Raw genomic sequence first — 12471 nt, 5'->3', positions numbered from 1 at the left:
CGCGGGCCGCCCCCGGCCCGACTCTCCCGGCCCTCAGGCCGAGGCCGTGCTGGCGGGCGCGGCAGGCGCTGGAGAGGTGACCCGCGTCGTGGGAGAACTTCCTTTCTCTGCACGGGTATTGCTCGCCTCAGCTGATCACCTCCGCCCACCTCTGGCTGCACAAGCAGCCAATGCTAACCTGGCACGACTGCCTGCTTGTCTCGCCGGGTGGCAGCTGGGGTGCCCCTTTTCACCGACTCCCCTTGGTCCTCTGCTAGCTCACCCAGCCCCCTCCCTGGGCTAGGCTCTTTGAGGTTTTTGGTCTCCTTTGATCTTAAGTTCAGCTTTGGGAGAAGTGATGCGTTTTAGCCAAAATGGAGCCATAGAGATGACTTCTCCCTCCGGCTGATAGCCCAGACACTTATCTCAACTCCTCTGAAGGCATATCTCTCTCAGCCGTTTTATCTGTATCTTTGGCCTAACTTTAAGAGCTGCTTTGATTTAACGGTATGGATTCACGCAGGCAGCAGTGCACAATTGAACAGACGAACAGAAGGACAGTCTTTCATAATACTTGAAACATTTTCTCTGTACGTCACATGGGCTATGGTACATTAAATCTGATGGTTGCTAAGCTCAATTTACAGGCGGCTGAAAAGCCAATATGACCCCTCACCTTACTCCAGTAAAGAGATGCTAAAGAACAATCTCATTTAAAATTTTTGTGCATGCTACTCACTGACTGCTTATTTTGACAATAGTACTCTGCCTCCAGGGACCTTTACTGCCTTACAAAGTAAGACAATCAGTAGGACAGTTAGTTAAAATGGATTGCAAAGCAAAAACTCAGATTGAGTTAAGGTCAGATTTATACGCTAAATGCCCCCCATGAACTGTAATCTAAATGTTAATTATTATTAACTGGAGTTTATCTTTCTTAACATATTTTCCCCCTTGGAAATCCTCTAAGGACTTCTTGATTCATTGATGATATTCCAACTGGAATCCGTTTGGGTTAGGGTTTTGTGATCTGGGGGTTTTGTGATCTGGGGGTTTGTGGTATCACTGTATGCATTTCAGCATCTTGGGAGCAGAGGCGGCATTTGGAATTTCCATCAAGTTAGTCAAACAAACAAAAATAAAAGCTTTAAGGCAGAGGAAAACGTGCACAAGTTTGTCATTGAAGCTTCACATAGACTTGTTTTTTGTACTCCACAGGTCAGAGGGTATTATAAAATGGCTTTGATTCCCTATGACAAAAATGCTGTTTGGGGATTGCAGAAGTTGCATAAATCATCATCTACTTACCATTTTGCCAACCACACAATCAAAATCAAACAAAACTGGAAACAACTGGGTGTAGCAGCAGTAGTATGGGATGCGGTATGTAAGGCCAATATCTTTTTTTTGTTTAATTTATGGAGGGGAAAGTGAAGCAAACACATGTTTGGGGGTTCACTTTCTAACATTAGCAAAGCTTGACACAATTTTTCTTTTATGGACAAAGGGTTTCCTTAGTTGAAAAATGATTTGTTTTCTAAAACAAATCTTTCTGAGATACGCTGTTGGGATCATTAACATTTCTTGTTTTACACAATTTCCTGCACTGTTTTTAATCAATATTTTAGTCCATTGTTTTCAGAATCAGATTGGGGTTTTTTTTTAGAAATAGATGGTCGTTTCCATGGCTTGTTTTTTTTTAAAGCATACCAGAAATTGTTTTTTGGTAAGAAATACATTTTTGGAAAAGTGAGAAATTTTGACAATATTTTAATTGATTATATACTGTAATAATTTGAGAAAAAAATATAACAAACATTGAGAAAAAAATCGACCATTTTTTGATCCCTGCAAGCAAAACAAGGAGCTTTTGAAATTTCAGGGTTTTTTTACAATCCTCTCTTACCCACCTCCACACAGTTTTTTTTTTTTTTTTCAACTAACTCTAAACAATGGTATTTGGCATATACAAAGCACTTATTATTTTCAAGGGACTGTACAGCCACAGCACCATGATTAGGGGTAGAAGTAGTTCCATTTTACAAATAGGGAACTTGAAGCAGAAAGTTTTGTATGTCTTATCCATGACCAGAGACAGGTGGACTCGGTGGCAGAGCTTGTTCCTGGGTACTTCTGCTCTGCCCATTACTTTGTGTTTCTGTATCTGGTCATAAATAATGTTTAATTATTTGTATTAACTACCACATATATTTTAATACACTTGTCAGTTGTCCTAAGGCAAAAATCGAATGGTAAGAACATCCACTACAGAAAATTCAGCTACATCCTAAGTGATGATTTGGGTTTGGAAGATTTTACTGTTGATTATATTGGATGTAATCTATACTTGTCGAAATGTTCTCATCTCAGTACAGTCAACTGCTTGACTCTCACTCATATATTTTATGGAAGAGAGCATGCACCAAGATGAAATCTAAATCTTTTCAATAGTCATAAACATATTTATAAGGACTTAATCTACTTTTCAACAGTTCTGCCATTTTGCGTTCATTTTAGGCTCCTCATTGCATGACCAGAACCCTGGCTTTTCCTTTCTTCATGCTACTATTTTTTTTTTGTTTTATATCATATGATGGTTTCTTTCTTTATGAAATCCAAGCCTTCACTTTAACTTGCTTTTTCTTCTCCTACAGTGCCGGAGACAGTCCTCTGCTTCCTGTCAGGCTTTTTATAGAGTTGCTGGCAAAGAATAGCTGTATACTTGAGGTGCCTGATTGTCCATACCCTTCCTGCAACCTTCTCTACTGGTGTATATCAGAAATACTACAATTAAGAAGTCCCATTTTTAATTAATCATTGTGTTTCCTGGCTTAGGCTGTAGTCCTGTGTTCTTATCTGGAGACAGGAGCTATTGATCTCCGAGAGCGCTCAGTGATTGAACTAGGAGCAGGGACTGGATTACTGGGAATAGTGGCCACACTCTTGGGTAAGTTCTCTAAGAATTTGGTGCTGCAGCTAGATTCACACATTAGGCCACATGGTTGTTATGAAGGTTAACACAGAGGCTGTGTGACACTTACTGTGACACTTCCCCTCTGAGTCATCTTCCTTTCTTGTTAATCTTTGGAGCCTACTGCATCATTTATTGTGGGGATGGTGCCTCAGCAGGTTTGTTCATATCAGAATCCTCTTATGCTGACTATAGTTACCATGATAGTTAGCTCAATGGTATTAAGTTCAGTAGCTATTCCCCCTCAAGGGAATAAATATTGTGCTTATGTCACTCAGATGTATTAATACACAGTACTGCCACACTGTTTCCCATGCATAGGTATCCCGGCATGTGTTGCATAAGCATGATTAATTCTGTTTTACAGGCAGGGAAATCAAGGTCCAGAGAGACTAAATAATGGACCCAAGGTCTGACAGCGAGTTGGTGGCAGAGCCAGGAACAGAACATAAGTGCTCTAACTCAGTCAGCTGTCCTGTGTGCTTTGCTCTGCTCTGCTCTGTTGCTTCCCCTATTAGTGGGGATGTGCATAATGAGCCCCTGCAGTTTTAAACCACCACTGGTATCAGTAATAAATCTGCATCTCAGAGCTTTGGGTTTGTTTTCTTTGTCTCCATCGCTCATCTCAACGTTTATTTAGACACCCCCGATTTATCCCACATTAAAGGAATAAGATATGATGCTTCATGGTGTTTGAGCCACTACTTCAGAATTTATAGTACATTTGTGAATGCTCAGCCTCATTAGTATTAGTTTGATTTTCAATTTAAAATAAATCTGCATTTGAGTGCTTTAAAGTTAGCTCCTTAATAACCAACATTAGCTGAGAAACTTCTGTGTTTTAATTATCTTCAATGCTTTGTCTGTGCATTAACAATACTTCATATCTTCCTCACCTGTCATACTCTTTTTATTATTATTATTATTATTATTATTATTACTTGTGGCCTTCAAGTCAGACGCTACAAGTAGATCCATGCAGGTAGACTTGATTGAAGCTGTTGGTTGGGATTTTTTGGGGCTGCTGAAATCAGTAGTAAAACTCCTATGGACTTCACTGGGAGTATCAGAATCAAAGCAAATTAGGGTTGGAAGGAACCTCAGAAGATCATCTAGGTTCAGCCTCCTGGTCAAAGCAGGACCATCCCCAACTATATCACCCTGGCCAAAGCTTTTTCTACCCAGGTCTTAAAAATCTCTAGGGATAGAGATTCCACAACCTGTCTGGGTAACTTGTTTCAGTGCTTTACTACCCACCTAGTGAGACAGTTTTTCCCTAATATCCAACCTAAACTTCCCTTGTTGCAACTTGGGACCATTGCTCCTTGTTCTGTCATTTGTCACCACTGAGAACAGTTTAGCTCCATCCTCTTTGGAACCACCCTTCACATAGTTGAAGGTGGTTATTAAAATCCTCCCTCAGTCTTCTCTAGACTAAATAACCCCATTTCCCTCAGCCTTTCACGAGTCATGTTCTCCAGCCCGCTAACCATTTTCAGGGGCTGGAGAACATGACTTGAGGTGAGGTGGAGTAGAGCTAGGCCAAAAAATAGTGCCAGTTCATACCAGCTAGGGATCTACTCTGCTGGGCAGAACTGACCTAATGATTGCATTGGAGTCAGCAGAGCTGTGACAATTTACACTGGCTGAGGATGAGTTAACTAGCACCTATACACTACTGTAGAAAGCGCATGTTGTTGTGTTGTGTCTAAACTTGTGTTACCAACTCTCACACAGATGTACTCTCACTGAGCTGAACTCAAATTTACTTTTTGCACGTTGCTATTTAAATACAGGTTAAGGCATAACTACATTCAAAAGTAGCCATACATTTTAATAACAGTTGAAGGAGCAAGTGGCGGGCTCCATTTAAAAGAGATTAAAAAAATTTGAACAAATATTTTAGGTAAAATAGCAGTCATTAATATGCTTTAAAAATAATATCTGTGGAGAAAGCTCTTCAGCTGTCCATCTGCTTTGCCTGGATCTCTGTTGCTAATTTGCGTAATCAAATACCACATCAAGGCAGAAATTGAATCTGAGAGGATTATTTTTGTAATAATCTCTAATTTATTCTGCCTGTAGCTGCCTGTTGGAAAGGCAGAAAGCAACTTTTTTTTTTCTTTAAAGAATTGTTTTCTTAAAAAAAAGTTGATTTGAGTAATGCTCTCTTAGCACTGGAATGAAGTTATTTCAAGTGTCTCTTTTTAAAATCAAGTAGCTCAGTTTGGTAAATTTTTAATTTTGTTTGGTAATATTTTTAATTCTTAGTGGGAACTGCTTGCTTTGCTTAAAATATACTCTGGAAGTCATATTGATGGATGTCAGTTATTTTGTCTTGAGACATATGCTCTTTGTGTCATAGGTGCTCATGTCACCATCACAGACAGGGCATCAGCCCTGGAATTTCTTGAGTCAAACATTCAGGATAACTTACCCTCTGAACACCATCCAAGAGCTGTGGTAAAGGAACTGACTTGGGGAAGAAACTTGGAGAATTTCTCTCCAGGAAAATTTGACTTTATCTTGGGTGCAGACATCATTTATCTGGAAGAAACATTTGTGGATCTGCTTGAGACACTAGAGTATCTTTGCTCAGAACACACCACGATTCTGCTTTCATGCCGGATTCGTTATGAACGGGATCAGAATTTCCTGAAGATGCTGAAGGGACATTTCTCTGTACATGAGGTCCACTATGACACTAGTAAAGATGTACATATATTCAAAGCACAGAGAAGTTTTCATAAGGAAGACCTTTGACTGTCTATGTTATTATTAGGATCAAACAGTAGCTGGTGTCCAGCTACCATTATTTCTATTTCTATTTGTACCAAAAAGCATAATTTTAAAAGTATCTAGCTAGCTTCATGTACCACAATGTACTTGCATCTATCTGCTGGCATACCTTATCATCTCTGTAGTCTGGGTAGCATACTTTCACACTTTTCACTGTTGTCAAAATTCAAAAAGGTCATTCTTAGAGCTGGTTTAAAATTTTTAACTAGAAATTTTTTCCAAGCAAAAATGAGTTGTAGTTGAAAACATTTTGAAGGAATAGCTTTGATTTTTTTGTTCACGTAACTTGTAGTACCTGTAAATTAAATAACGATTATTCTCAGGTTTGCTTTGCTTCTCTTTTTTTTCCTCCCCTTTTTTGAACGTTGAGGTGCTTCCTTGAACATTTTGGTTTTTTTCTCCTCTGCAGTTTTTCCAGCTAGAAAGAAATGGACATATGACTAGCTCTCCCAAGCTGGCAGCTGCAGTAGTTGCTACTGCAGTACTTTCCTACTAGGTGTGAGAACTAGTTTGCACTGAGCAAACTCAGGAATAAAACTGACTGTTGGAATGCATGCAGGCATGGATGTGCATCCCCGCCCCACAACGTTTCACTTAGTAACTTTCCCATGTAAGGTTACTACATATTTTTCAAGGGGTACTTTCCAGTTCGCCTTGGAACTGAGTGACTCATTGGGCACATTTGCATGAGATGTTTACTGCAGAGCTGTCTAATTGACTCCAAAGTAAAGATCTCGGTGTCTACATGTGTGGCCCTATTGGGCAGCAGGCAACTAATAAACTTTGCAACAGGGAAGTACTTGTAAAAACAAATATTACCTTGCTGCAGAGTTTTTTACTCCGCAGTAACACGTGTAGATGCTGAGGCACCTGGCTGGGGCACAAGGGTGCTTCCGTGTGGGGGCTGACTACTGACTAGCCATGCACTGAGGTACCCTTGTGCCTCAGCCAGCCCCTCCACAGCATGCTGAGTTGGGCAGGAGCAGGCCTAGGCTAGCAAGCTGACCCTTGGGGCTCCCTGCCAGCTGGGGCTGCTCTGCCCTGGCTCAGTGTGCTGCGGTCCTGGGCACATGTTCAAATGTTGCATCTGGGAGCAATAAACTCTGGCACGTTAAACACTGGAATTTATTGCTGCACCTTAATTGCACATGTAGATATGCCCACTGTGTAGCTGGGCTGCATGTTGTGTGTCTGTTCCACTTTTACTGTATTAAATCAATTTACCACTGAGTAAGCATATCATGTCTACACCATTAACAGGTGCAGTTACAGGAAATTATTATTCTAACATGCAGAGGGCCAGGTCATCTTTGTCTTAAATTGCTTACAGTCTAACACACTGATCTTGCAGACTCATGCCCATATTTAACTATGCATTTGTGAGTAGTTCCATTGCATTCAGTGGAATTACTCAGGCTGTGTGGAGTGAAGTACACATGCACAAGTCTTCGCAGTATTGGGATCTAAAAAACCCCAAGTCATCAAGTTAACACAGAATTTCTTAGATTTCTTAGACATTAGGCCTGGAAGGGACCTCGTGAGATCATCGGGTCCAACCCTCTGCCCAAAGGGCAGGAAGTCAGCAGGGGTCAGATCACCACAGCAAGATAAACATTCCAGGTGTTTCTTAAAGATATCCAGAGTAGTATCTTTCTTAAAGATATCCATAGTAGGTGCTTGCACCACTTCTGAGGGAGTCTATTCCAGACCCTGGAGACACGGACAGTAATTTTTTTTCCTTATGTCCAGTCTAAAACAGTCTTCCAGCAGTTTCTGACCGTTAGATCTTGTCTTCCTTTGAGGTACCCTGGTGAACAGACCTTCTCGCAGTTCCTGGTGTGCACCCCTTATATACTTATAGGCTATCACCAAGTCACCCCTGAGCCTTTGCTTCTCCAGGCTGAAGAGTCCCATGTCCCTCAGCCTCTCCTCATAAGACCTGTTCTTTTGACCTCTAATCGTGTGTGGCTCTCTGGACTCTCAAGCTTCTCCACATCCTTCCCAAAAGCCAGAGTTTTATTTGCTTTGCTAGCTGCAGCTTCGCATTGGTAGCACATGTTCGTCTTGCGGTCACTCATGACCTCCAAGTCTTTTCGGTTGTGGTGCTAGTGAGTGTAGCACTGCCGAGCCTTTAAGTATGATGTGGGTTTTTTCTCCTGAGGTGGAGCACCCTGCATTTCTCCATGTTGAATGTTAGGTTTTGATCCACCCACCTTGTGAGCCAAATTCAGGTCGGCCTGAATTGCCAGCCTCTCTTTCAGAGTGACCATACTTCCCCATAATTTGGTGTCATCCTCAAACTTAATCAGTCCGCTTCTGACACCTGAATCCAGATCACTTATGAATACAGGCACAATTGGTTCCTGAAAACCGTGTCTTAAGTTGAAAAGTTGCAACTCGGAACCAATTTTCTCATAAGAAATAACGTTATAAATGGGGGATAGGTTCCTGAACCCTATTTTCACCAAAAATACCCCAGAATTTTGTACTCGATCAATAATAGATGAGTAATATAGCTACATTAATGCATTTATATTGTAAGCAGCAATCATGTTGATTTGGAAGGACTTCTTTGAGGTAACTTTTCTGGACTTCTTGGAAGACTCTTGGTTGGACTTTGTGAAGGGTTCTTGGCTGGAGTCTTCTCAGGAGTCTTGGCTGCAGGTTTTTCTGGAGTCTTGTCTGCTTTCTTAAAGAAAGTGTCCAAGGAAGTTTGTACAGATGTTCTCCACGGAGATAGGTGACGCGGTGAACTTGTTCGCTGGCATGGCCTTGCATTGGATCAAGCGTTGTAAAGTCAAAACTGACATCATAAAGTTGAAACAGGGTGTTAATTTATAAATGTTATAAGTGCGAAACATTGTAACTCGAGACGCTGTAAGCCGAGGACTACCTGTGTATTAAAGAGTATTGGTCCCAATACTGAGCTCTGAGGAACGCCGGTGGTCATCATGTGCCATGTTAATTCAGTTCCATCGACTATCACTCTCTGGATCCAACCACAGAGCCAGTTCCTGAGCCATCAGACTGTGAGGTTGTCAAGGCCGAGGACATCATGGGAGACCAAGTCAAAAGCATTGTCTAAATATATTACATCAACCTCTTCTTTGTCCAGGTGATCTGTCACCTGGTCATAGAAGGAAATGAGGTTGGTCAGGGAAGACCTACCTGCAACGGAGCCATGTTGGCTCTCTCTCGGAATGTTGCCTTCTGTTAGCCTGTTGTTGATGGTTTTTTTGATGATTTTTTCCAAGATCTTTCCAGGGACTGAGGTCAACCTGACTGGCTTGTAGTTCCCTGGATCCTCCTCCTTTCCCTTCTTGAAGATAGGCACCACATTAGCTCTCTTCCAATCTTCAGGAACCTCGCCTGAGCTCCAGAGTTCTCAACTATCCTTGCCATTGGTCATGCTATGATGTCAGCCAACTCTTTTAGCACTCTTGGGTGCATACTGTCTTGGCCAGCTGACTTGTGGATGTCCAGCCTCTTAAGCTGTTCCCTCACAAGATCTTTGCTAGTTATAGGCATATTAGTCAATTGCCCATCAAGAATGACAGGGGGGAGGGGGCAGGGACAGGGGCTAGTTTCCAGCCCCTGCCCCTGTCCCCCCCTCCACAATGCTTCAGGTCTGGACCTGCTCCCCTGTCCCTCCTCGAGTCTGGGCCTGTTCCCTCCTCCCTCCCTTTGGGTCCACATGGTACCCCCCTCCCTCCCCCTCCATTCCTCTCCCTCCCTGCTGGTTTTTGTCAGGGCCTGACGGTCTGGGATGATGGCAGTGCACTCCCCACCATCATGGTCCCATGTCCGCCCCCACCTCTACTTCTCATCCTGTTGGGAGGGGGCCAATGGGGCCGCTTCCCCCACCACTTTGGGGCCGCTCCCCCCCTTCCCCGGCTGTTGTTGGGGCACAGCAGCAGTGGGGCACTGCCACACCTCACCCTCTTCCTCTCCTTTCTCCCTCCCCATACCTGTCAGCTTGTGTTGGGCCCCGGCAGCTCCATATCCCCCCAGGTCTGGCCCCACCCCAACTTCTCGTCCAGTTGGGAGGGGGGGAAATGGGCCCCCTCCCCCCACTGCCTGTGGGGCTGGGGCAGGCCAACTGTGCTCCCCACCACACCCCGCTCCATCCCCCCCGTGTCCCTGTCGTCATGGCGGTACTCCGCCATGCCATCCCCTCTCTGAACGCTCTTGAAGCACTCTGATTGGTTGTTTCAGTCAGCCAATCAGAGTACAAATAAAGCGTTACTGACAGACAGACAGACTGAGGCTTTTATAATATTAGAACGATCACCCTTACCCTGGTAGTCCCGTATCCTGTCAGGCAGGGTGATCCCCTTAGGCTGGCGGAAAACCGCTGCAAAGTAATCATTGAGAGGATTAGCTTTTTCCTGGGTGTCAGTTGTCAGCTGCCCCATTTGGTTCAGCAAGGGTTCGATGGTGCCCTTGGTTTTTTTTGTCGACTTCTCACGTGTTTGAAGAACTTTTTATTGTTCTTGATTTCCATATCCAGTTTGAGTTTGGTTTCAGCCTTGGCTTTTCTGGTCCACTCCTTACAGGTGTGGGGCAGTGCTGCATAATCCTTAGTGGTGGTTTCCAACTTCCATCCCTTATAAGCGTCTGTTTTCAGATTCAGGAGATCTATGAGTTCCCTATTGAGCCAAGTGGGTCTCCCAGTCCTTATCTACATTTCCTACAGGCTGGAATGGACTTCCCTTGTGCTTTTAGGATCATGTCCTTAAGGACTGACCACTCATTGTGGACACTCCTCCCTGTCAGATCACGGTCTCAACAACCAACTTTCTGAGCTTGTGAAAGTCCACTTTCCTAAAGTCAAGGATTTCTGCATTGTTGACTGATTTGCCAGCTTTGTGATGGATAGAGAAAGTGATCAACTCATGATCACTGTCACCAAGATTCCCTTCAATCCTCAGGTCGCTGACTAGATCATCCCCTTTGGCCAATCCAGAGGAACCTTGCTTCTTGTCGGCCCATAGATTTCTTGAGCCAAATAGAGCTCGTCAATGCAAGCGAGGAAGCTTCGCGACCGATCAGATTTGGCTGAATGCTCTTCCCATGAGATGTCAAGGTAGTTGAAGTCACCCATGATGACCATGCACTGAGAGCATGCAGCCGCTGCCAGTTCCCTAGTGAATTTGCAGTCAAGCTCTTCCTCCTGGTTAGGAAGCCTGTAACAGACTCCTACAGTTATATCCCCTTCACTGTGTTCTCCCCGTATTCTAACCCAGAGGGTCTCATGTCACCCTCCTTGAGTGACAATTTCTGTTTGTAGGGAAGTGTAGTGCTCCTTCACAATTTAATTGGAAAGAAATGGTGGGAGAGGGGGAGAACCAAACAGGAAATAGAAAGGTGACAAAGAAAAAAAAAAGGAGAAAGGTGAGAAACCAAAAGCATTCAAATATGTAACTAGGAACAGCTGTTATTTGTGAAACAAAAGGTACACAAATGGTTTATAATGGTGGTGCACACACTATGGCTTGCGGGCTGGATCTAGTATGTAAATTGACCAGATCCAGCAAGAGGGATCAGCAGCAAGCAGCTTGGCCCCATATGCCTCTTCTGCTCTGTGTTGCTGACCTCCCTTCACCCCCTGCAACCTTCCCTGCTCTCTCCTTCCCTAGGGCAGGTGCTGCTTACCCACAGGTATGCTTATCTCCCTCCCCACCCTTCCCTCAGTCTGACATTGGCAGCCACCTCGCTCTCCCCTCTCTCCTCCTCCCTACCAGAGGGGAATCCGGGTGCAGCTAGGTCACAAGCACTGGGCCCAGTCCTGTAAAACAATGTTTCTCAACCCATATGTTGCAACAATATTCAAAAGAGTCACAAACAAACTTTAAAAGTGGATTCTCCTTTAAAGGATTAAAACATGGGAAACTGGCTTTTCCCTTGTGAGCTGGCAGAGTTGTGCACCACACACTGGAGGCCTGCATCCTGGGCGTGAGGGACAGGTTGGGAGTGAGGGGCACTGGGTTGGGACTCGCCATTGATGTTTACAAATGCATCCTAGTACAAAAAAGGTTGAGAAATGCTGCTCTAAAGGTTGAGCTCCACTAGTTTATAAGATTAGTATTACTTGCCTTAATTGAAAGTCTTTCTTTTGCTGGAGTTCAAGATAGAATTTTAAATGCATGTTCATCTTTAAGGAGGTGGGATAAGTCGACTTAACCGTATGCTTTATGTTTTCCTGGGTCAAAAATCAATCGGGACCACATTTCTTAGCACCAGGGATTCCACGTCAGTCCTATTAGTTAAAAGTTCCCATGAAGTGCTGGAGAAGAAATCATCCTGTAGGCACTTTTCTGTGGCTCTGTTCTTTGGTGTATTGGTGCAGTTACCTCAACAGGCCACATGATGCCACTAAAGTTGTAAACACATAGTTTAAAGACAACTAGCATCCAGAAAACAAGGGTTAATTCCAGTTGGAAGAAGGGGAAACTTTTATCAAAGAATATCCTCTGAACTAAATCCATAACTTAACACAAAATGCAATTTATTCTATAAATAAATGTTTGCATCAGCTAAATAGAGTTAGGAAAATTATAGAACAAACAATAATAATAATGGCTCTGGGCCATCTTGTCAAGCCTAGCTTTCAGTTAGCTCCCCCTCGGCCCCATTCTTGTTGCCTTCCATCCTTACTCTTCTTGCACTTATGGCCTTTGGTTACCATACATTTAATCTTTCTTTTAGGGCTCTATCTGCAG

At 43.4% G+C, this 12471-nt stretch overlaps 1 protein-coding gene across 5 annotated transcripts in view; it reads left to right on the top strand.

Annotated features, from left to right (window-relative positions):
* METTL21A (methyltransferase like 21A) overlaps window positions 1–6071 on the top strand; it is a 6585-nt gene extending 514 nt beyond the window's left edge. The window contains exons 1-4 of one of the 5 annotated variants that reach the window (XM_006029123.2): window positions 7–115; window positions 1198–1362; window positions 2815–2926; window positions 5316–6071. In XM_006029123.2, the coding sequence (XP_006029185.1) occupies window positions 1216–1362; window positions 2815–2926; window positions 5316–5713 (657 nt within the window). In that variant the 5' untranslated portion in view covers window positions 7–115; window positions 1198–1215 and the 3' untranslated portion in view covers window positions 5714–6071. Of the gene's footprint in view, window positions 1–6; window positions 570–1197; window positions 1363–2633; window positions 2707–2814; window positions 2927–3317; window positions 3806–5315 lie in introns of those variants that run through there. The other 4 variants (XM_025210583.1, XM_006029125.2, XM_006029124.3 and 1 more) reach the window with 4 other exon arrangements.
* The last annotated feature ends 6400 nt before the right edge of the window (window positions 6072–12471 follow it).

The sequence above is a fragment of the Alligator sinensis genome, unplaced genomic scaffold, assembly GCF_000455745.1.
Source record: "Alligator sinensis unplaced genomic scaffold, ASM45574v1 scaffold699_1, whole genome shotgun sequence".
In the NCBI taxonomy this organism is placed as follows: Eukaryota; Metazoa; Chordata; order Crocodylia; family Alligatoridae; genus Alligator; species Alligator sinensis.
The sequence above is the reverse complement of the archived record's forward strand: the minus strand, read 5'-3'. Positions and strand labels throughout refer to the sequence as shown.